This window comes from Xiphophorus maculatus, chromosome 9, assembly GCF_002775205.1.
Source record: "Xiphophorus maculatus strain JP 163 A chromosome 9, X_maculatus-5.0-male, whole genome shotgun sequence".
Taxonomy (NCBI): domain Eukaryota; kingdom Metazoa; phylum Chordata; class Actinopteri; order Cyprinodontiformes; family Poeciliidae; genus Xiphophorus; species Xiphophorus maculatus.
Genome location: NC_036451.1, coordinates 6322562 through 6346446, shown reverse-complemented (window position 1 = coordinate 6346446; position 23885 = coordinate 6322562). Strand labels below are relative to the sequence as shown.

The following is a 23885-nucleotide window of genomic DNA, read 5'->3' as shown; positions in this document are numbered from 1 at the left end:
ACACATATATTCTGATTCCTTGTGTGAATCCCTTGCAGAAGCATCTTATGCTGCAATTTTGATTAATGTTCTCATTATGTTTTGTGTTAGTTTAGGTAAACAGTGATGTCTTGGTAGATTTGCAGCTGTGCCAATCTGTTTCCATTTCAATATTGACACTCAACAATGAGACACTCAACTCTGCTTTAAACTTCTCCAAGACGATATTCTTGACCTACCTTGTTGGTTTTTAAGAAGCTATTGCTTCATTTATGATCTTTAATAATCATTTGAGGCCTTCACAGAGCACCTGCAAGTAGATTAATAACAAAAAACTGACTGGACTCTATTTAATACCGTTTTACTTCCAATTTCCAACTATGCACTACCTTGTTTGTCACATAAAATCCATTCAACCTTGTTGTAGTACAACAACAAAATGTGAAAAGGTTAAATGAAATTGAATCGACACACCCAGAACATTAGCTGCTGAGGTGATGCCTACTCTTTTCCCTGGAAAGTGACTGTGAGTTAAACGATGGGCAGAAAGAAAAGTGCAGACAGGGACAGTCCCACTGCTGCTGTGCTCAGCTAATTTTGGTATTTTGATATGGAGGTAATGGAGAAGTCTTGTGGCGCTGTCTGCGGTGTAATCTACAAGCTGACACGCTTGATGGAGTGTGGCGTTCACACGTCCCCAACTCGGCTGGGAGAAGAGCACGCTGACAGATGGATGGGGGAGGTCCTGGTGGGTGAAATCTAAATTTGTTGGCCCAGGCAGATAATGGACTCAGAGGGGTGGATTATTGCAAAAAACGCCTAGTTTCTCAACTGTGGAGAAGACAGATTTTTCTATTCTTAGACGTAAAGCAAGTAACTGTAGAAATGTTTACTGGATCAAATGTCTTATTAATCCTTATGTAAAGTTCTGTAAGGATCTGTGGGGCTTTATTTGTTAAAACTTCAGCAATACCATTCTTAAAGTTCTCAAGTACTTGGATACAAAGTAAAAGTAGAACAGTATTTGAAACTTCAACATGTTTTATAGTTGGTTTGTATGATAGAACAAAATACATTGTATAATTGTGAAGTGGACAGAATATAATATGTAGTTTTCACCATTTATAGAAATAAAAATTGTGGGATGGATATGTAATAAGACTGGGCGATATTGCTTAAAAATATAATCTCAGATTTTTTCATAATAGATCCGATTTCCAATCTTGATTAATTTTTTTGTTGCTCGCTGCCATTTCTAAAAAAAATAAATACAAATGACAGAAACTATTTTCAAAAAGTGCTTTTTAATTCAATCATCCCTTCTCTACAGAGTATTAGGACCAAGCTACGAAAATTTTTGTTTAATTACGAGAATCTAGTCATAATAATTTTGGGGTAATTCTACTAAGACATATACATCTCTGGAAAAATGTAGCCCTCTGCACTGGACCTCATTGAAAAATCCTTGGTTATTCCACCAAATATTGATTTCTGAATTCTTCCTGAGTTAAAACATTAATATTGTTGTTTCTAAATGAATATAAACTTTTCTTTGCATTATTTGAGGTCTGAAAGCTCTGCATCGGTTTTGTTATTTTGACCATTTCTCATTTTCTGCAAATAAATAAAATTTTTTTGCTTGGAATATACTGTAAGAGACATGTTGTCAGTAGTTCATAGAATAAAAGAACAACGTTAATTTTACTCAAACATATACCTATAAAAATAAAATCAGGGAAACTGATAATTTTGTAATGGTCTCTTAATTTTTTCCAGAGCTGTATATTCTGCTGTCTGTAGTAACACACTAACAATGTCTAGAAAAGTTCAAAATATGAAAGAAAGATTTTGTTTTCAATAAAAATAGAAAAGAGGTAAAGGTTTTATTTTCCAGCTTATTGCTGATGGAGAAAATCTTGTCTCAAGTAGGAGTGTTTCTGAAACAAAGGATTTTAGAGACGCACCACGTCCGCAGGTGACCTTCCCCAGAGAATAAAGGTTGGAAACGAAGCACTTCAGGCAGGAAACGGAAGAAGTTATAAAGATGACAATGAACTTTGTTCTGGATCCTCCATGCCTGCAAAGCCTGAAGATCCAACCAACCTTAACAGCTGAAAATCTACATGGATTTGCATACAAATGAAGGCTGGCACGACTCTGACCTAGTTGGGACCAGAGTGGATGTTAAACCTTCCTGACAGGTTCTCCTACAGCACTGACCAAACATGCTCTGTTTCTACTGTGCAACGAAAACACAAACAGCGAAAGTTACAGTACACCATGTTAGACCAAAACTCGCTATTTTAAAACAACAGTTCATGGTTAACAAGCTTCTTTCTTTGGCATTTCAGCTTTTTGTCTAAATGAATATGAAGACCATATCAATTGAAAGCTAAACACATTTAAATAATAGATGACAGTTAACAGTTAACGTAATTTCACACAACAAATAATGATGAATGTTTTTTTAAGGTAAATTTTGTTTAGAAAGACTTGATAATCCATCTTATTTATGGTTTTGGTTGTGCTTGGATTTTATTACCGTTTTATTTATTCTTTTTATTTCGATATTTAAATTGTTTTCCAGTTTCAATGTGGAGTGTTATGTGCAAAATTCAAGTTTATTCGCCTCTGAGAGGATGAACTTACATCATTATCCCATTATAAATATATTAGTTGAAAATCGCCTCAAAGCAACAATATCGTCGCAATAATTTCTGGGACAATTTATTATCCAGCAAAATCTGTTATTGTGACAATCTTATTTGGTATTAATTAAGAACTTTTATACTGAACTAGTTTTACAACTTGTGATTTAATAATATTCAAATTACTTAAGGATTAAAAAGTTTCTACTTGCTGATGACTAAACGCTCAACTGAATACAGATCTAACAGAAACATTTTGAGTTTGTAAACTATTGCAAATTTCACAACAAATCTTATTTTATATTGCAGAATAATACAGAAAATATTATTCATTTATCATGTCATTTAATATGGTGAATGGTAATGCTGTTGTAACTGTTCTCAATTACTTTACGGTAAATGAGAGAAAAACAACTGTGACTGTTTCATTTTAGGCAGGATACTAAACTCCTAGTTTATTGGGTTCTTAAAAATTTAAGCAGGTTTTTTTCTTCTTTCTCTACACAAGATCATCTCACTGTAAAGATATTAATTTGGATATTTGGTTTATATATTTACGTCAGTGAGAGCATGATATGAACCATTCTGCTGCTCTTATTTCTAAATGTGACAAAAATGGCAGATATTTAGTGCAGCAACTTGACTGACTGGAGCAGCAGGGAGATAATGAAGTTTGTGACAGAAGAGCTGGAAATATATCCAAGATGTGCAGAACAGTTTATAAAAGCAGCACTGTGGTTAAAGCCACAGGCAGGGAGCAGAACTCACTTTGACACATTTCTATGGTGCTGACCTTGATTCTGTCTGAAAAAAAAGCGTATCTTCATAGAAAATTGCCTCAGCATGAGAAAACGCAGGTGGCCTTCTAGTTATAGAAGCATCTTTCTTTATTTAATTTTGCAGAATTACATCAAAATGGAAGCAGATTTAGAAAACTGTGAAGTAATTTTTAAAATTTGGAGGAGGGCAGCAATCATTTTACCTAGCTGATGACTCTTAGCATGTTAGCATGTCAGAAGCAACCATTAGGCTATCCTTTAAATTCTAAATATGGTGGGCGGGGATTCAGAGTCTGCTTGTCTTCTATTGGTTAACTTCAAGATCCAAGTTTGCTAATTTTGACAGGATTAGCCCTCCAATAGGAGAGAAGATGACTCTGAATATCCCCCCACCAGTCTTGGTCCTTTGTCACCGTGCATCTTACAAAGAGTTAGAAAGAAAAACAAAACATGAGAAAAAATTCTCAAAATAATCGGACAAGGGAGAAAAATCAATGTATGCAAAAAAGTGGCAATAAAAATAATAAAAAATTCGGCAAGTAAAAGAATATGGAAAAAAAGAATAAATAAATGAATAAAAAAGGAAACTAATTAACAAAAGATAATATGAAATTAATACTGTTGAAAATGATAAGTTCTCGTTTTTTGGATGCAATATTTGGCACATTACATTCGTTATCAAACTATATATTTATTAACCTGATTAATATTTTTTGTTAAAATTCATATTATTAATAAATAATATAAATAAAAAATAATTATTAATATTATTTGTTGCTAATTTTGGCACAATCAGCCCTCCATGCTTGTAGGACAGACTGACACAAATGTATCAGTGAAGACAAAAACAATGTAAATTATAAACTATAAACTAAAAATAATCACTTGATGAGACTTGGAGAACGCGAGGGTAAAAAAATGTTTTGCATTATATTGACAGGCAAATTTATGACATTTGATAATTAGTAACTCCTACAAACATAGAAACTTAACATTATGAAAAATATTCCCTTAAGGAAAGGTCAGCTAAACAAATAATATAGTCAAAAATGTACTTTTCTGATAAACAATATATAAAAGCCAACAAGTAATATTGTTGCTAACTACAGTGAACCCTCGTTTTTCGAGTGGGTTAGGTTCCAAAAGAACCAGTGATAGGCAAAATCCGTGAAGTAGTTACCTTTAATTTTTACAATTATTATACAGCATAATTAAATACTCTACATCAGTGGTGTCCAAAGTCGGTCCTGGAGGGCCGGCATCCTGCACGTTTTAGTTCTCTCCCTGGTGGTACCAACAACCTTTAGGTCTTCTAACGAGCCATCATTTGAGGCAGGTGCGTTAAACCAGGGAGAGAACTAAAACATGCAGGCTGCCGGCCCTCCAGGACCGACTTTGGACACCCCTGCTCTACATTGAAACCAAAGAACAAAAACTGTTTTCAGGCCCAAGCATTTTTTAAACAAATATAACGCTTTCTTACAAATAACTACAGTAAAATAATCATTTTAATCATCAATACGAAGAACATTACTAGAAATTGTGACTCGCGTATTTCACTGTTCCTCTGACTGTGACGCTGCAGCCTGACTCCGCTCTCTAGTGTCTTTTTCTTCTGAAGCCTGTGGTGCAGGTGTGTTTATTTGAGAGAAGAACATAGTTATTGGTAGGTGTTGTTGCTCTTTTTTCTTCTGGGCAAAAATATTTGTCAAAATTTGCCAAGCTGCATTACGTATATTTAAATACCGTAACGTTATTGGCACACAGGTAGAGAGGAAGCGCGGAGACTGTTTAGCTAATCAGGACGCAGAACACAATGTACTGTGAAAAAAAAAACTGCACAAAAAGCTCCGCGAAGCAGCGAGGCTGTGAAAGGTGAACTGCGTCATAGCGAGGGTTCACTGTAATTGCATGTTTTTTCACAGCCTCTCTGTTAGGAACTGGGCTCACCTTGCAGATCTTGTAGAGTGAATCTTGTCCATCTCCATCAGATTCTTTGAAGTAGTCGTGTGCTGGAAAAGTGCGATGGATGTCACGGGTGATGACGCTCTCCTGTGCCGAGTCCTGCAACACAGAGGGTAAATATACTTTAGACAAAACCAACAGAGCTTAAATCTCTCCTTTTTAAAGTTTTGATTTGGCAAGAATTGGCTATACGAAAAAACATTTGCTACATCCAGATTACTTTCAGTCCAGTTTTCTTCACAATACGATGAAATATAAACTGAATTGTTACAGTATTATATGTTGCAATGTTTGACCTCATCTTCTGGTACTCTGCTGCTATTCCTCTCGCATGCACATTTATGCAAAATGTTGTACAATCTCTACAAAACATCTGTCTTTTAATTCCTTTTTTTTTTTTACTCTATTCAAATTTAGAAGTTTGCATACACCTTTACTATGTCACTATACATTAGAGGGACTTAGGAGCATCCAGATGATAACGTCAAGGTTTTGTAAACTTCTGATTTAAGTTAATTCACAATATTTGCATCTTATAGCAACTGCTCAAACACACCATTAATTGTGTGACATCATGAATGTACAAAGAAATCAGCCAAGGTACCAAGACCTTCACCAGTCTGGTACAAAATGTTTTATCAAATACTGAAAAATGTATGTAAATATCTGACTTTGAAGAAATTTTAAAACTAAAATCTGTAAAAACTAAAAAGATTGTTCTCATTAGTTTGGCAATTAGGACATAGAAATTATTTAACTACCTTAAACAGGTAAATTGATGACAGACAGAAATTTTATTTTATACATATTAATTTATCTGTCTTGTTATAGAGCAGCATCCTAAATGGTTCTGAGGATTACAATTGTATGACCTTATGAGAGTAAGAAAAAGCTGGCTGAGCCTTAAAAGACTCAATATCTGTTCGATCTTTACTCAGTTTTAAAAAAGTCTCCAAAATACATGGTTTAATTTAAAAATACATCTTTTTCACCATAACTGATACAGATTTTGACAAATATAAAGTCAAAATCTGAGAAAAGTTACCCCACTGCATGAGTTCATTGCTTCATAAGCATATAAAACCACTGGTAACACAATTGTGCACACATCATCTATCCAACTGCCAGTACCACTTTGATTGACATAATTTCTTTAATTTAATTTTTTATGTTTAAGATTCAGAGTCTTTCCATGTATCTACCATACTCCAACTAAAGGATTTAAAGCTGCTGGCACAGCTGTGTGTTCTGCTTTAATGAGATTTGTAGTGAAGAGGTGGCGCTTTGTTCTGTATATTATGTGTTGGAAATAGAAGAACATTACATTACAGCCAAAAAAAAGAATAAAATACAACTATGACAGGTTTTTTTAGTCATTGTCACAATCAGATGGTAAAATAAATTTTCTAGATTTGGAGGATCTAAATTTCAACTTTGCTCATTTTTCTATAACAGGGCTAAATTTATGACAAGAAAAAATGTAAGTGGAAATTTATTAACAACTGTAAATTTATAAAAATATTCAAACCATAAAGGGAAAAATATTTAGAGGTATTTCACCTTTGAAATAAAGATCAAGTTGCTGCCTTATGTTGGCATCATGTGCAGCCTTCAGAAACAATTTGTTGCAGATTTAAATATTTTCTTTCCAAAACATGGGAATTCTCCAGAGCTTTTAAAAATACACCATTTTGACAGGGTGTGAATACCTTTGAGAGTGATTCTATGCTGTGATGCATAAATAACGATAATAATGCAACTTTGTTAGCTTAAATAACATACAGCTCATTTTTACTTTCTTACCTTTGCTTAACTATCCCATCATTTATTACGGCCGTTTTACCATGGCAACATTTGCAATACCATCCAGAATTTGTTTGACAGTTAAAGTTGTAAACACTTTGATTTAATAAAGCATGCATGCCTCTGCTAATTAACAGCCTCATTACTCAAAAAATACCCAAAAAAAAAAATAGGAGAGGACGTCCTCTAGCTCGCTAATCCCTTTCCTTTTCCTCTTTCATCCCTTCCTCCTCTCTGCAATTTCTGTCAGCATGGTCTTTTGTAGTGTTCAGTCCCCGGCCTTTTGTTACTTTTTCTTGCTTATCGGCTGCTTTTTCCACTTCCACTCTCCTCTATTTTCTACTTCATGTCCCACAGTGCCTTTGCTTCAGCTGCTTCGTGTATTTTTTTTCTCTTCAGCTCGTATCTGTCCTCTTTCAGCATCCATGTGTCCTAAACGTTTGCAGCATCGCCTCTTATTTTCCAGACAGACAGCAAGTACACAATGCTTTCCAAGTTCCCTTTTATTACAAACTAACAAGGTTCTTCTTTCAGAGAGATGTCCCACATATGTTATGCACTAAATGAAACCTTGATGAGATGCAGACTGAGGATTAGGAATGGGGAATAGCAAATGTAAGCTACAGAATTAACTTGGGGAAAACTACAGCTGTTACTCTCACATCCTTCAAAGTTATTTTTGCAGTATATCAGAAAAAAATGCACCTTTCCTATTTCATTGTGCTCTATTTGAATATTTATTGTATTGCAACTCACTTAGTCAGGGTACCTTGCAAAATATTACAATTTCTATAACTTTTCCACATTTTGTCACCCTATTAGCACAAACCTCCATGTATTTAAACGTTATTTGATGTGATAACACATAATATACAGAACAAAGCGCCACCTAATATATTCTACAGATACAAATCTGTGTGGCATGCACTTACAATCTTCTCTATAAGTTATAGTTATGAAGAACCACATTTTGCTGCAATTACAGCTGAAAATATTTTGGGGTTTGTCTCAGACAGCTACACACATTAAGAGACAGACGGTTTGCACAGGTGTTATTACTGACTAAATACATCAAAGTTTTCATAAACATTTAGTTCTGTTTAATTTCATAGTAAATAGGAACATATTTACCACTTTTAGTTAAGTGCAGACTTTGGTGAATTCCAAATCTAACTAATTTAAATAATTTACTAAACTTGGCTCAATACAGCATGGAGTTTCAAAGAAAGAGTGACCTAAATCCTGCTTTTATTGCTGAGAATGGGCAAAAGTCTTTAAAATATTTTTTTTTTCGATCAAGCCGAAATAATTTGCAAACTTCATGACTTTGTTTAAATTAAGCAGAAGCACAAAACTCTTTTTGCACTTTGGATTTCCAAAGATTTACACATCCTTTCATAGAAACTCTGTACATATTTCATGGTTAGTTTAGTTTTGAAAGAAAAATACTCAATAAAATTTTCCATGATTCTTGTTTTATAACATATGTTTTTTTTTTTGGCCCATGAGTAACTTGTGACTTGATAATTTTGGCCCAAGTGACAAAAAGTTTGGACACCCCTGAGGTAAACCACAGATCATACCAGAGACAACAGACCAGTTGACCACATACTGTCGATATCCATGACTTATTCATGGAGTAAACGCCACACAGCAATATATTTCTGTCTTAACATTCAGGTCTTTTTTCTCCAGCTTATGCTTTGTTCTTTTTGTCACTCATTGCAAAACAAAAACAGTTTTAATGTTCAGTCAGGGGGATCTGATGACAGAAAAGAGAAGAGTCACTAATTGTCCTGCTGCAGTACATCAGGAACAAGCGAGCGGCTGCTGAAGTGAGGAGTCTGCTTTCGGCGCGCTGCTGTCTGAGGTGCTGGTGTGCTTCAGCCCCAAGGTGTCCTAAGGAAACCGCTGCCTCATTAGTTGCATCACTGCATTACACTGCCACAGCTTAGCTCCACCACGGTAAATAACAAAACAGAATTAATCAATTCTAGTTTTTGCATCATATAACCTAACAGCATTAGCACATCCCAAAATAGGCTCCATGGTTTTGGGCCACTTTTTCCGGCACTGAAAAGTAGAATATATTAGTTTATTAGCTGAGTTAATGAGGACAGAGCTACTTGTTCCTCCCAGTGCTACATTAATGGCCATCAAACCCCTACCGTCCATCCACACCAATAAACTTAACAAGCAGCTGAGTGACCAGGCTGAAATATGCTAAGGTCACATTATTCACTATAATTTAATAACATAGGTTTAAATAGGTTTAAATGGGTCACTAAAAATATATTATTAAAGGATCATAAATAATATTGTAAATGCACAGGTGCACCTGAATGAATCAAAATGAGCATGATTAATTTGATTCAAAAATTTACAGTTCTACTTCAGAGGTGAATTACTTACTTTGCTTCCTTGAACAGGTTACCATAGGTCTATGGTCTACACAAAACAGTCCCTCACATTTTTTGCACAAATCATTTTTAGATGATGAGATTTTAGTCTGCCCAGTTTTGTCTGCTTTGAGTTCCTCTCAGAATGAAATACTTCAGAGCCTCCTATCACTTTAAATTCAATTAATCTGTTGCTGGCCACGCCCCCTAACTCAACATGTACACTTGCACGTGAAAATGGCTGCAAACAGACGCGCAATTATACAACGGTGCAGCTTTGAAAAGCAGAAGGAGCCTCCTGCACAACCAAGAAGAATGGAGAAAGTGGTTTATGGATGGTAAGTCAACAACCAAACCACTCATCTTTTCCAGCAGCCATTTTGCATCGCATACAGTGGTAAAACAAGCCGACCAAACGTGCTGAACCTCATATGTTGCTAGGCAACATGGAAGTGCCTGCTGATTTGTGGTGTTACACTCCAGAGGTTTTTGAAACAGCTCATTTTCCAGACGCCAAAAACCAGATGGCTTTTTTTCTTTGTAAGAAGCTCCAGAGAAGTACAAAAACATGTAAAATGTTAATTTTGCATATGAAGTCTCCTTTAAGCAGATTTCTAACAAACTGGGAGTTGGAATAGTGAAGCAGTTTGTTTTGGTATTTCCACATCATGCCCTACACTCTGTTTCTGTTACGTTTTAAACAGGTACTGGAGAAGTTAATGACAGAATGATAAAATACAAAACAGGAACTACTTTCAAACACAAGAAAGAATATTCCCTTAAAATGATTGTTCAGAGTAGCTGAGGCCTTGGAGTAATCACAGAAGGTACAGAGTATGATACTTTCAGGTCATCTTTTATAAAAAGCAAACTGATAGCTGTGTTACTGAGCATCAACACCATCAGTGTCACCATCAACCAGAGGCTTTTTCATTGAAATATCTAACCTGATCTGACAGAAATAAAATAAATAAAAGGCTGACAGAGTGATCCGGGAGGCTGTTAACAATTGTTTGCTCCTAGGCGGGAGTAAGAGCAGGACAGCCGATCTGTAGATCTGATTAGAGAGGAGAGGAAGCGCCATGCTGGAATAAAAGACGAGGCTATTCTTAACTGTAAGTGATCCTCCAAAAGCCTCATAGTGTGGAAAACAGTGTGACCATCTACTGAAATTTACACTGTAATTACCTTAAATACACGGTTGGATCATTGTTGGTCAGCAAAGAACAACATCTGTTAAATAGTTAATTTTATATTTTAAAAACGGAAGATCTTTAAAGTACACTTATGATTGAACTTTTCATTTCCAGTCATTTGAATATGTGTTTTCCTGACAAAAGAGAAATGATCAGTTATTACAGCTAGAAATTATTGATCAGGTTCAAAATCTGGGTGTGATGATGGATCTAACCATTCAGAAACTCAAAGACAGTTTTCTATCATCTGAGTACATTTCCAGGATTAAAGGACTCGTCTGTTATCTTTAGTCACACTGATCACAGAAAACAGTATCTTCACAGGTCTGCCTAAAAAAATTGATCAGACAGCTGCAGCTGATCCAGAACGCTGCTGCTGGCATTCTGACTAAAACCAGGAAGAGAGAGCACATCACCTCAGTTTTAAAAAGAATACACTTTAAAATCACTAAATGTCTTAGCTCTAAAATACATTAAAGATCTGTTATCTGGAACAGGAATACTGATTTATTAACCTTGTAGGACAGAAGGTACTGTTATTATAGTACTGGTCTACCAAACTCCTCAGGATATTGGCAAATGTTACTCAAGTATCTAATTTTAACTTTAAAAACAGTGAGAGTATTACACATTGTCAATGTTTGCACACATACATGAAGATGTCCAGCATAGTCAGGCACCAAAGCATACATGGCAGCCATTCTGTATGTGAAGCAGCAACACAACAAGCATTAACTTAACTATTGCTCACACCTGAATGCAAAAACAAAAAATAATAATCCCTTATAACAGACCGACATGCACATAAAAATGACCTTTTCAACCTCACAAAAATGAGCAAATACTCAAGGATGATATTGGTAATATAAAGGAATGAGAAAAGAAAGGCAGGTTGTTCACATCAGCATTTTCAACCATCAACCTGAATTAATCACACAGTCAATTTGTGAGTCTGCATTTTAATATATTGTGTGTACCTGCTAAATGTATCCCCTGATGGCTTTTAAAGTGACTGATTGAAGGTAAAAGCCATGAATGAAGAGAAACAAATGAAGGCAACAGAGGAAGAGAAGCTGAGAAAGAAAGATAAAAGAGGGCAGTGAGTTATCTACACAGAGAGGAACAAGAGGTTTTCTCTAATTGTAGCCTGGGGGCTTGTTTGGCAGACAGTCCATTACTAAGATCTTGCCAACAGGTTACCTACTTAGCACATGGGTTTAAAAATAAAAACTGTTGATGTGTCCTAAGATGCAACTCCACCTCTGACAGCATTTCATTTAAGAGCAAGTTTAGGATCTACAGAGACAAAGTTTCACCATGCAGAGGAAACACTGGGTACTACAAAAAAATGCTTTACATGCAGAAGAACTTCAGTGTTTTTTTTAAACTGAGCAATAAAGTGCTGTCCCCCCTTTAATGCCCTGTTAGATACTAATTCATACACATTTTCTGTATTTAATTAAATTAATGAATATCCTTAGTTTCACTGTAATGAAAACATCACAACAAAACTTGAAACATCTGTCCTAAGAATGCTTTCATCAGACTTACAGAAACATTTTCTCAAACACACAAGAATTAATTTTTTAAAGCTTTTCAAAGACATTGTACAAAAGTATAAACTGTATACAGAAAAGGAAAGACATGTTGAACAGGAAAAGTGCCGCCAACAATAATCAGGCCTTTATGTAGCAACGAGTCCCATAAACGTTAAGTAGGGAGTGGAGATGGCAACAAATCTGTTATGTTCACAAAGCAAATCTGATTTATTCATAGAAGTTTGAACGACCCGACCCCAATATTTTCTTCACCCCCTTCATCCATATGTGGTACTAAATCGAACTCGTCTCCAATAGTTTTCAAAGCTGCATCATAATTCTGCACCAGAAGAAGCCAGACGCGCTAATTCCGGACAGAAACAATGAGTGAAACAATTCTGAAAATTATGAAATTATAAAAAGAAGTCTGTGTCAGTGAAGAGGATCACACCAAATCTGTTTACGCTTCCAAACAGACTTCTCCTCAGTTCAAATCAATGCTCCATAAAATGCCATTGCTATTAGTTGTGCTTCTTTTGTCTCATGATCTTGTGACAACGCTGCTGAATAAATTCAAAATCCATCTATAGACGGCAGCATCCATTATTACTTCTGTACATATTCTGCTGCTTTGTTACATCTACATTCTTCTGCGCATCACTTTGTGGCGTAAACCAGACATGCAGAAGTCTGATTGCAATCACATCATACATTCTGGCATGATCATGTTTTTTCAGAGAAAAAAAAAATCCTTAAATAGAGAGAGGATAAACTTAGTGTGTGATCAGAATATTTTCCTGCTACTATCAGAAATGAGAAAGAAGAAGAGATATACAAAGTGTCTAAAAAAATCAGGCTTTAAAACCTTTTGGAAGGCATACTGAAAGCATGTTAAATAAAAATGATATAATGTTGACGCACTAAAGGACATGGATGCTATAATGACACCATCTCTTTGCAGACACACCTGGCTCCAATAAAACCTCCTCGCTGCTGCTCATTTCTGTGGGTTGCAGCGAGATAATGTATTGGTGTGATATTCAGAGGACACAGCATGACAATTAAAAACTGGCTCCCCCAGAGACCTCTGTCCTTGGTCACAGGCGAAGAAGTTTCTGTAGGCTTCCCTGGAGGGTTAGCAGTGGGTGGTGCTGGTGTGCGAACAGCTGGCAGATTGCACATTCGTCTGTCTTGGTATCGCTGCAGTGGCATTTTAATTGTCTTGTTGCTTTTGCATTTCAAAAAAGGCAGGTTGGAGTTGCAGACACAATACTCAGACGGAAACTTAAAGGGCAAATTTCTCATTTTGCTTGCAGTGAAATCAGCGACAAGCAACCAGGAGAAAACATGACAACAGTGAATTAAAGGACTTTGATATGACGCTTATGCAGTTATGATTCAAGTATTTTTGCTAAACTTTCCCAAGATTAGATAAGCAGTGTTGAAGAATTAGTCACATATTGTTCATTTCAATAAAATAATAAGCTGATTTAATAGAAGAAAACATGAACACTAAGAGCTCACTTATTAAAGTGATTCACATTTCTATTTAAGCAAATAAAAAATGACACATACACATTTTGATGTCGCTTTTTGAAATGTTACAACCACAAACTTATTATTATGCCATTATCAATTTATTATTTGAAAATGGTCTAAAATAACAATCTTACTGTTCATCGCAATAATTACTGGGACAATTAAAATTTTTTATTTGCTATATTTAGCCTTTATTTTACCAGGTATGGTGATTGAGAACAAATTCTCATTTGTTAAAGTTGACCATCATTATTTTGTTGTGCTAAGTAAAAGTAATTTTTGCTTTATTTATTTTATATGGATTTTTTTATATTCTTTGTTTCGTTGTTATGTTGTACCTCCAAGTACATTGTACTTGTACTTGTACAACATACTTGGACATTGTACTTAAGTTACTCCACCATATTTAAGCAGCCTTTGTTCTTCGTATGCAGGTCAGTTTGTTTGAGTTCAGTTATAGGTCAGTTGACCTCAGTTGAGTTGGGCACTAATCTGTGTTATTTATACTTTTATTTATAATTATTTACCAAACTCTTCAGGGTGTATTTACAGTGAGACGTCGTTCTATAAAGTACTGGTTCCAGGAGGCTAGATGATGTCATACTATTCAGATTTTTACTTCAATTGAAATTATGGAAAATTTACATCTTTCTCTTTCACTTAATAAGTATGCCCTACTTTGTGTTTTCTGTTACATAAAATCCTTGTGATTAAAACAACAAAGTGTAATCAATTTTAAGGGGTGCAATTATTTGAGCAGAACAGAAGGATGTGACTCAGCGGGATGCTAAAATTAAAAGTAATAACCAAAATGCAAAGAGTGGGGTATTAGACATTTTAGAACATTCTGTCCCTTTCCTCTGCTTTTAGTGAGACAAAATTTAGTGCAGAAAATAGAAGAGATGGCCTCCTCTCACACAAACAGAAACTCATGCACAGAGAGGTCAGTGGATAAAGTGCAGCAGCCCTGCAGGTAGCTGACATATTCTGTGTGTTGTGCTTTTTACTGGAGGATAGGAGTTGCATCTGTGTTATGTGATGGCGGAGGGGCTCGGGGCATGAGAAAAGTGAAGTGGAGGGTCAGAAACATTGTCCTGCAGAGAACACAGCAAAATTCTGTTTGTTTTTAACTGTTGGAATTATGGTGCCTGCAAGTGTCTGAATCTTTTTAGTGTTTGTCTGAAATACAAAACCTTTCCTGAACCAACATGCTGACAGCACACACCAGCTCACGGCTGCAGACTTTCTTCTCATATATAGTTGAAACCAGAGGTTTACATACACCAAATACACCAAATGTCTGAATATAAATTAGACCAAACGCCTCAAAAATTATTTCTACTTGCTAAATGCAACAATGAGAGAAAGAATATCAGCTATAAGAAATTTATTTATTAAAGTCTTCAAGATCAGAAGATTACATGGAGAGTTATTATTATCTTTTTAAACACTGAGGTAAACCCCAGATGATGATGTGATAGTTTTGGAGACGTCTGATAAGTTAACTGACACGTTTGAATTAATTGGAGGCACATCTGTGGATGTATTTTAAGGCTATAATGATCATCGTTTCATTTGGAGGAAAAATGGGAATGCTTGTACCATCCTGACCATAAAGTATGGGAATGGCAGTATCTTGCTGTGGAGCTGTTTTGCTCCAGAAGGACTTTGTACACTTCATGAAATAGATGCCATCATGAGGAAGGACCATTACGCAGAAATATTGAAGCAACATCTAAAGACAGGAAGTAAAAACTTGGGTGCAGATTTGTCTTCTAAATTTAAAATAACACTCAGCATACAGCCAAAGTGGCTTCAATGTGGCTTAAAGACAACAAAGTCTCTTTAAGTGGCCACCACGAAATCCTGATCACAATTCTATAGAGCACATGTCAAATTCAAGATCAGGGGGACAAACCTGGCCCGATATAGCTTTTTATGTGGCCCTCTAGACTCCGGATTCCAAACTGCATCAATCAGCCCCTTCAGGTTTTTTTTGTTTCCGAAATCATGCAAAAATAAACAGATCCTTGCATTAACTGTGAGTTTAATGCAGATTTTCTGCAAAAATGGTCATAAACCTGAGGTTTAAGCAACTGCTAACTCCCACCTGATGGGAAGTATTTCTTACTTCTGCTGCTCTGCTGCCTCAACCTGACTTGATGTCTCTCTTTATCCAGTTTATGTAAACTTCTGGTTTCAACTGCTCCTCAGGAAGCAGAAAGTCACACGGCTCTTTATATACCAGACCCCTTGTTTTGCTTTTGTTTTATAATATGTCACTTCCTTCTCACTTCTGATGGCAAAGAGAGTAAAACACTGCAGAGGAAGAACAAGTTACATCACAGCAGCTCAAAGTAAGTTACTGTAGTATCTATGCTGGATTTGTGTCTCACAGAGACGGGCTCAGAGTGCATGTGTGCTTCGGGATAGAAGGACAGCGAGAGGGCAGGTGAGAGGAGGAATGAGAAATGCTGAGGAGCCAAGGGGGTAATTTGACTGTCTTCTGGTATTTAATTCATCCAAAAAGCCCTGTGAGGGGATTAGATAAGGTGCTTCTGCATCTGCTGGAAAAACTTCACTTCCCAGGGTCTGAAGTGAAGCAAACAATAAAAAACTAATTTGTCCTTGACTGTCTATTATCCAATCTTTGCCTCTGTAGGAAAAATGTTGCTACGAATTAATCCTAATAAAATAAACAATTACTTATTTCTCCTGAGTGGATTCAAATGTATCCTGGACTCTTTTGGTGGGATTAAGTAACAATGTTTATCAGAGAAGATAATTGACAGAGTTTAACCTAAACAATTAAGTGCTTAAAATATGTTTTACTTAACTTTTTTTTTTTAGAGTTGCAACACTTCAATTTATTTTGTTATCATTTCAACTAATTCTTAAAACATGGCAAGTATCAGAAACAAAAAATAGCAAACATAGAATAAAATAATAAAAAAAAGGTTTGAAAATACTGTCTTATTTTACTGGAATATATTCAGAGAAAATAATGATCCAACAGGAATTATTTCAGTATTTTAAATAAGGATGTGCAGTTGCTTAGTTGGAGTATAAACTAGTGAATTTGGAGTATTTTTGAAATAATGTCTCAGAAAATGTGAAAGGTTTATGCGCTAAAAATTAATAATGTGTTCATAAAGCGGGAATAATTTTCTTTTTAAGCACATTATTGTTTTTTAATTTTCACTATGATGTTGTTGGAGATAGATCAAAACATTTTTGAGAGATTTTGCATGTTTATTATATCCCAAAATTTCATTGTTTGGAGTAAAATCTTAAAGCAAAACAGCAACTGCAATAATTATAATAATGAAGCAAATAATCATCACAAAATTATAAACTAAATAATAATAACTCAATGTATTTAAGGTAATATTTGAGTTGGAAATTATATTAGAATACAGTTTTTATGTATTTTATCCACTTAAAAACATGTTTTCTTAATTTTCTTAACGTTAGCATTGTGGCCATATAGACTTTAATGCAGGGGAGAGCTGCTTCCTGTTGTATTACTATATTTATGAGGGCCTGTAATATTTATGGTGTACAGGATTCCCAGCCAACACCCTTAAACAGAAAATTAACATGGTGGCATTAACCTTTCCTTCACTTAAACCAGATTAAAAATCTGACAATGAATGTGAAACCAAGCATCAGCTATTCAAAGAGTGCTCACTCTGCAATAAAGATGTACTTTGCAAGAAGACATTAGCTCTCTGGTTCAGTTTCACTGGTGCAAAGAGCATCTTAGTGCTCTGAGTCTGATACCATTTAATCATTGTGATATTAGCATGCACTTCCAGGTAGTTCAATTGGAGGGACGTAAAGCCCTCGAATGTGTTTCTGGTTAGAGAAGAAGCTAAAATGAATATACAGATGGGGGATTTTAAAAGTGGACAACATGCTTTAAGGGGTTTCCTCTAGAAATGTTAGAACTGAAGACTAAAAGGAGAGTTGAAATAAGATGTTTTTTACCTTTTCATACCAACATTTTTTGAAAAACCTCTAAGTACAGCAGGCTTCCAGTGCTAAAGCCCTTCTCTATTCTGTAGTTAGAAACATTAAAACCCAATATTAGAACTTTAGAGAGCTGAATTTGATTGTCTTTTTTGATCAACTGTGAAGACCAAAATTGTGATATGTAAACTGTTTATTTATTGCACCATTGCATTTTATTTACAAATATGGAAAGAATCAGACTTTCCAACAGTATATGTTTTATTTCCAAGAAGTATTGTTATAACCAAAGAAAAATTAACCAAAACACCAACTTCTTTCATTTTTGGTGCTAAGTTTATATGCTCTTAACCAACGATTTCCTTTGTTTATTTGTAGGTTTTAGGTTAGAAGCAATCTAAAAGGTTAATTATGACTAATAAGAACCATTTCAAAGTAAAAGCTCAGCAAAGGGGTGTTATGTGATTAACCCTGTAAAATTTCATACAGTGAATTGTTGAACACAAGGTTAATGTGTTCTACACATTAACCTTGTGTTAATGCTCAGCTGGCAAGATTGTTCCAGCTGCGATGAAAACAGTAATGTACTGTTGACTCAATAGGAACTCGATGTTGAGCATAACATGAAATCAGGGCAAATTTGGACGAGTCAAGCACTTAGAAGAAATGGAAGAGAAAGCTCTTATTTTAGGTAAGTGGCCTCTAATGGAACATCAGTCCACCAAAGGCAATAGTTAGTCCAAAAGGTGAAATAAAAGTACTGACTAAAAGCAGCTGGTGGACACTGAATAATCACACATTTCTGATATTTTATCTCCTGTTCAATCCATTTCAAAATACAATATTTGAGGAGGTAAATGTTCTTGTTCCTCCTTGATGAGCTTCTGTTTAAAAATGGAGAATGAACCAATATCTGTTCAATCACCAGGGCAATTAGGGACAAAGAGGCATTTACAAAATAAAAGAGACTCTTGTTAAGATAATGTCAAGTCCCCCGTCGCGCTCTACTGAGACTCCTAACTACACTGCAGGCTGTCTGTCAAGCATCAAATTCTGCTTTCATGATCAAGAGGGAATAAACACAAATTCATAAATTTGCATACAGAATTTAAAACCATGTTACTTATGTGACTTAATTTGTCATTTGGTGTTACTTTGTTTCATTTAAACCAATCAATCAGTGGTGAATGAGTAGCGTTCTGTTTGTCATTTCATTCTTAATGGTGGAGAAACAGTAAGTTACACTTAAAAGATAATAAAGCCATTAAATCAATTAAATCAATCAATCTCTCATATGAGCTATCAAAAACCAGTCCTGATACTTTCTATTGAGCAAGCAACCAACAAAAAATTTGTTTCATTAATAATCAAATTGATATGAATTTACTAAATAAAGCTGCAGTATACTTTGTAACTTTTACAAAAATATGTTTTTTGACATATTTGTTAAAATTGTCACCATTTTATGAAAGTATAATATGAGACAGATAATGTGTGAAAAGACTGATCTCATCCACCTTCTCTCAATGCTACTACTGCTGTCTGAAATAACAAAAATTACCAATCAGAGCCAGAAGGAGGGTTTTAATGCTTTCAATCAACCTCGTGAACAGTCTGCTAAATGTTCTAATAGTGGAGAAACAACTTATTGTTAAAGTTACTGTTATCCACAGTCAACTGTGGCCTTGCTAGCTAGCTTTAGCATTCATGGTACGCTTCGTTGTAGTGAACTAGCTGTAGCGTAGCAGACAGAAGGGAAAAGGGAGGATACAAGCATGATTAACTACACTAAGACGAAAAGTTTTTGTTCATATCTTAGGTTTGTGGTGCATTTCTATCCTAAAGAACAAGATATAAAACTTTTGATATTTCATAACCAGATATTGACATGCATGGAAAAACTTTACGAGAACTTCATATTATAGCAGGAAGTGTGATGGCCAACGTAAGAAATGCTTACCTTATTATTATACCGTATGAACTGATCGGTACATTATTGCGAGAGAACGCAAAAGTATTGAGAGGAAACGCAAAAGTTTTGCGAGGAAATGCAAAAGAAAAAACAAATCCTCCGTGTCCCATAAGGGGGCTCTGTAAATAATGGCCTAAGTTATGTTTTTGTTGTCAAAAGTAATTCTGGCAAAAAAAGAAGGAACAAAAAACACTCTCTTTTTTATTGCCAAAAGATAATTTAGGCAACAATGATCATGTTTGGCAAAAAATGACTTAGGCCATTATTTTATTAAGGTGACTATTAAAAAGATCCATTGAAATCCAGATTTTTCACAAGTATGATCTGCACACCTCTCAGTCTCCATACTTCCAGCAGAAAGTTTCTGCTGTTTAACTTTCATAGAACCAGCCTCCATTTCTGCTCAGCTGATTCCACCTCCTCCGTCTCTCTCGGCTGGAAGGAGTCACTTTCTGCTCCAACAGCAGCTCTGTCTGCCAAAACTCACTGACACCGTCAGATGCAACTAACCTCTTTAAAAGCAGCCCATTCAGTTGAATGCCGTGCAACAATGGTTCTAGCTCTGCTGAGCAAAGAGCAAGTGGAGCGCAGCTCCTACAGTGTGTTGGAGCTGGTGCTGTGCTCAGGTCGAAGTTGAAACTTGTTCAACTTTGACCACTGAGCGCTTTGCACCCATGCAGCCATTAGAGACAAGATATCTATCAAACCGCTCCAGGCCGAACAGATCAATGTGGAAACACAGTTCTCTGAATCACAGGGTCTCATCACAATTTTCTCTCCTTTATTTCATCTCTAACTCTCTGACTCACCATACAAGCTTAGCTTCTATTGTTAGTTTTAGCAGGAAAAAAATGCAGATAAAATGTGGTCATTATCTACTTGTTATTTTTGAAAATGCCAGCTCTTTTTGGCTATACTTCTCTGTGGGTGAGCAGGTCAAAATGTTACATACTCTAGCAGAAATTTGAGGAAGTGCTGCTCTCAGTCTGGACGCCAACTGACATGATGTCACCTGTCAATCAATCCAGCAGGTTTGTCAGCAACTGACCAATCAGCGGTCAATATTTGTCCCAAGGTAAACGCCCCTTACCTTGAGGTTTATCATTAGAAATATGCTGCAGTCATAGAGATATGGTGGAAAATAATCAGAAAAAATGGCTAAACGGAACATGTACTTAAGATACGCTTTACCCAAGGCATTTAGAGGGAGGAATAGAGTTTATTCCTTTTCCAAAACTCAAATGGAATCTGGAACAATGTAAAAGATGGATAAATGCCTGCGGTCGACCTCGTGAGTGACCGATGTTACAACTACAACATCTTCGTACGAAGGTTTCGGTCATTGTCATATTGTACGTCTACTGGTTAAATCAAAGATTAATGCATCAAGCTGTGTGCTGTGGCTATAAATATTTGACAAACATGATCAAAACATAGTCCAGATACCTACTATTAAGTAATTGCTTACGCTCTTTTTGCAAGTGCAAAATGCGCCTGACAACTATGTCAAGAAGAACCCAGAGATGCAATAACAGAAAACATGACAGGTCAAATATTTGGAAAATTAAAAAAAAATAATAATAAAATAGGTGACAAATATCTTAGAGCAATGCCAGTTTTAAGCAACAGGATGAAGTAAAAATTTCATCATGTCATGGTACAACATCATAATGTTTAGACCCTCGATGCTCTGGGTCTAAACCCCGAAAAGATTATATTTGCTGCATGTTCCATAAATTGTGCAATAAAACCAAAATTAAAAACAGCATTATTAGACTTTAACATTGTGCCATGTTATTTAACCTTTCAAGATCCTGGTTCATTGAATGTCTTTTTGTTTCCTCCACTTGTATTTGAAAGTCAAATCTGAAGACAACAGTCTTTGCCACAACATTAACTTGTGGGGAATTTACTTTAAACAAAAAGAAAACTCAAAAAAATTGTCAATATAAAAGTTACTAAACCCGTTGGAATCCTTTTGTAAGAGAATGCTCCCCTGCACAAGACTTTAACACTTAGTTTAAAATAAATTACCTTTTCAAGTCTGTGATTGAGAACTATAATTAGGTTGAAGGAAACATTTTGCAAGCCAGTGGATGATTTGATATTTAGTTCACAAATTATTGCCCCCAGTAGAATAAAAAGTAGTAAATTCTTATCTGAGTCTTAATAGCTTCTATTATAAAAGTTGTTTGGAGCTATTAAAGACTGTAAAGGACACACCTGTCAGCTATCAAACCACAGTCTGCAGCCCACATACTCAAAGAGTCATGCAAGATGCATGAGAGTCGAAGAGTGGGCGTATGAGTGTGTCCTCGTTACACCATCAAAGGCTTTTGGTGACTGCCGCGAGGCTCCGCCATCAGCACTCCGAGACAGGATCTGGCTTCCTCTCCAATTATGATTCCCCCACCTCAACAGAGGGTCAGGTGGTCCTTTCTCAATCGGGACGGAAGGAGGGAAGTGGCAGGATGGAACGGGAAAGAAAAACGTAGTCGATTGCAGGCCATTTGTGGAAATGAAAGGGAATTCCTAATATAGTCTTGGCTGTGAATACTGAGTTGGCTTGGACTGGGAGCTGCTCATTTTGGGTTGGCTGAATGGTAACTGTGACTGCAAAGCTGTCTGTTGGAAAAAAACAAAAATAAAAACACAGATTTTGTTCCAAAAATGATTTATCTCTGAACTCAGAGAAATGGCTCAAGCATTTTATATTAGTAAAAATCTGTTTTATGTAGTTATGTAGAGCAGTAAAAGTAACTTTTACATGATTCTCAAAATGTCTTAATATCTCTGTGGATTAAAGTTGTACTGAGCATTGGACTTGTGCCTAATATCTCACTTTAAGTCTGAAGGGAACAGATTATGAAGAGCTGGAAATGAAATAGCTCTTTACAGTTAAAAAAAACTACAGTAACATTAATATCAACAATGATAACGAGCATCCATGATGAATCCTAATAGTCAAGTCACATCTGTAAGAATGTGGATGGATGGAGAAAGATTCTCAGTCAGAATCCAGGCAGAAATCAAAGCATTAATATTACTTCCAGTCAGAAGAAGCATGCTGATAAAATTAAAAGATTACTTTAAAGCTAACGCTGCCAGGGGTATGAATAATCTTGGGCTTAACCATTTTCTCACTGTACTTAATATGATTCATATCCTGTCATTTTGTCACAATTTCTACTTTCTATCAGGAACACAAAATACTAGAAAACAATTAAGACTATTGCTTAATCCGAGAGTTAAAGATGATGTCTGCCGACTCTAGGCTGGGTGGAGATATGGTGGCTGCCACAGGAGCTTTAACTCTTCTGGAAAAGAGTTTTTTTAATTTTGTTTTTATTTTCCCATTTCTCAAGAAGCACATTAGTGAGATCAGACATTGATGTTGGACAAGTAGCCTTCCTGTCTGCAGTCTGAACGTCATGTCACATTTTATCCGACTTTCATGTCATCAATGTGACACATGCATAATAATGTTGCACCAGAAAAAGGCAGACGCAGTAAATTTGGAGTTAAACAATGGCTATAAATTATGATTATGAACTTATATAAAATATATTTGTCACTGAAGAGCATCACATCATAATCCTACCACTCTTGGCTCTGACTATATATCCAAACAGACTTCTCTGCAGAAACTGCAGTCAATGCTCCACAAAAGGCTGTTGGTATTAGTTGTGCTTCCTTTTTTTATTTTCATTTATGTTATGATCTTGCAATGATGCTGTTGACTCCCACAGCTAAATAAACTTTAAAATCAATCCGCAGACGAAATCAATCTGCATCCATTGCTATTTCTTTAAACAGTGCGATGCTGTGTTACATCAACGTTCTTCTTCTGTGCATGCGGGTTGCTTTGCGGACGTAAACCGTTCACACAGAAGTCTCACTGCAGTCACATCATTCAGGAGAATGAAAAACCACACAAAATAAGAACTTTCAGCAAAAATAAAATAAAATAACATAAAAATCAGAATTGAGAATCAAGATCTGTTGTGTGACTATAGCCTAATTTACACTAAAGGTGTTTTATTGGTCAAAATTCTGTGAAAGACACAACGGTCCTTTTATGTAAAAATCCATCCA

The 23885-nt window shown here is 35.7% G+C and overlaps 1 protein-coding gene across 1 annotated transcript in view; it reads right to left on the bottom strand.

The window, feature by feature from the left end:
- rabgap1l (RAB GTPase activating protein 1 like) overlaps positions 1-23885 on the bottom strand; it is a 116870-nt gene that overhangs the window by 36679 nt on the left and 56306 nt on the right. Inside the window, exon 14 of the mRNA XM_023339056.1 lies at positions 5357-5470. Coding sequence (XP_023194824.1) covers positions 5357-5470 — 114 coding nt within the window. The remainder of the gene's footprint in view (positions 1-5356; positions 5471-23885) is intronic.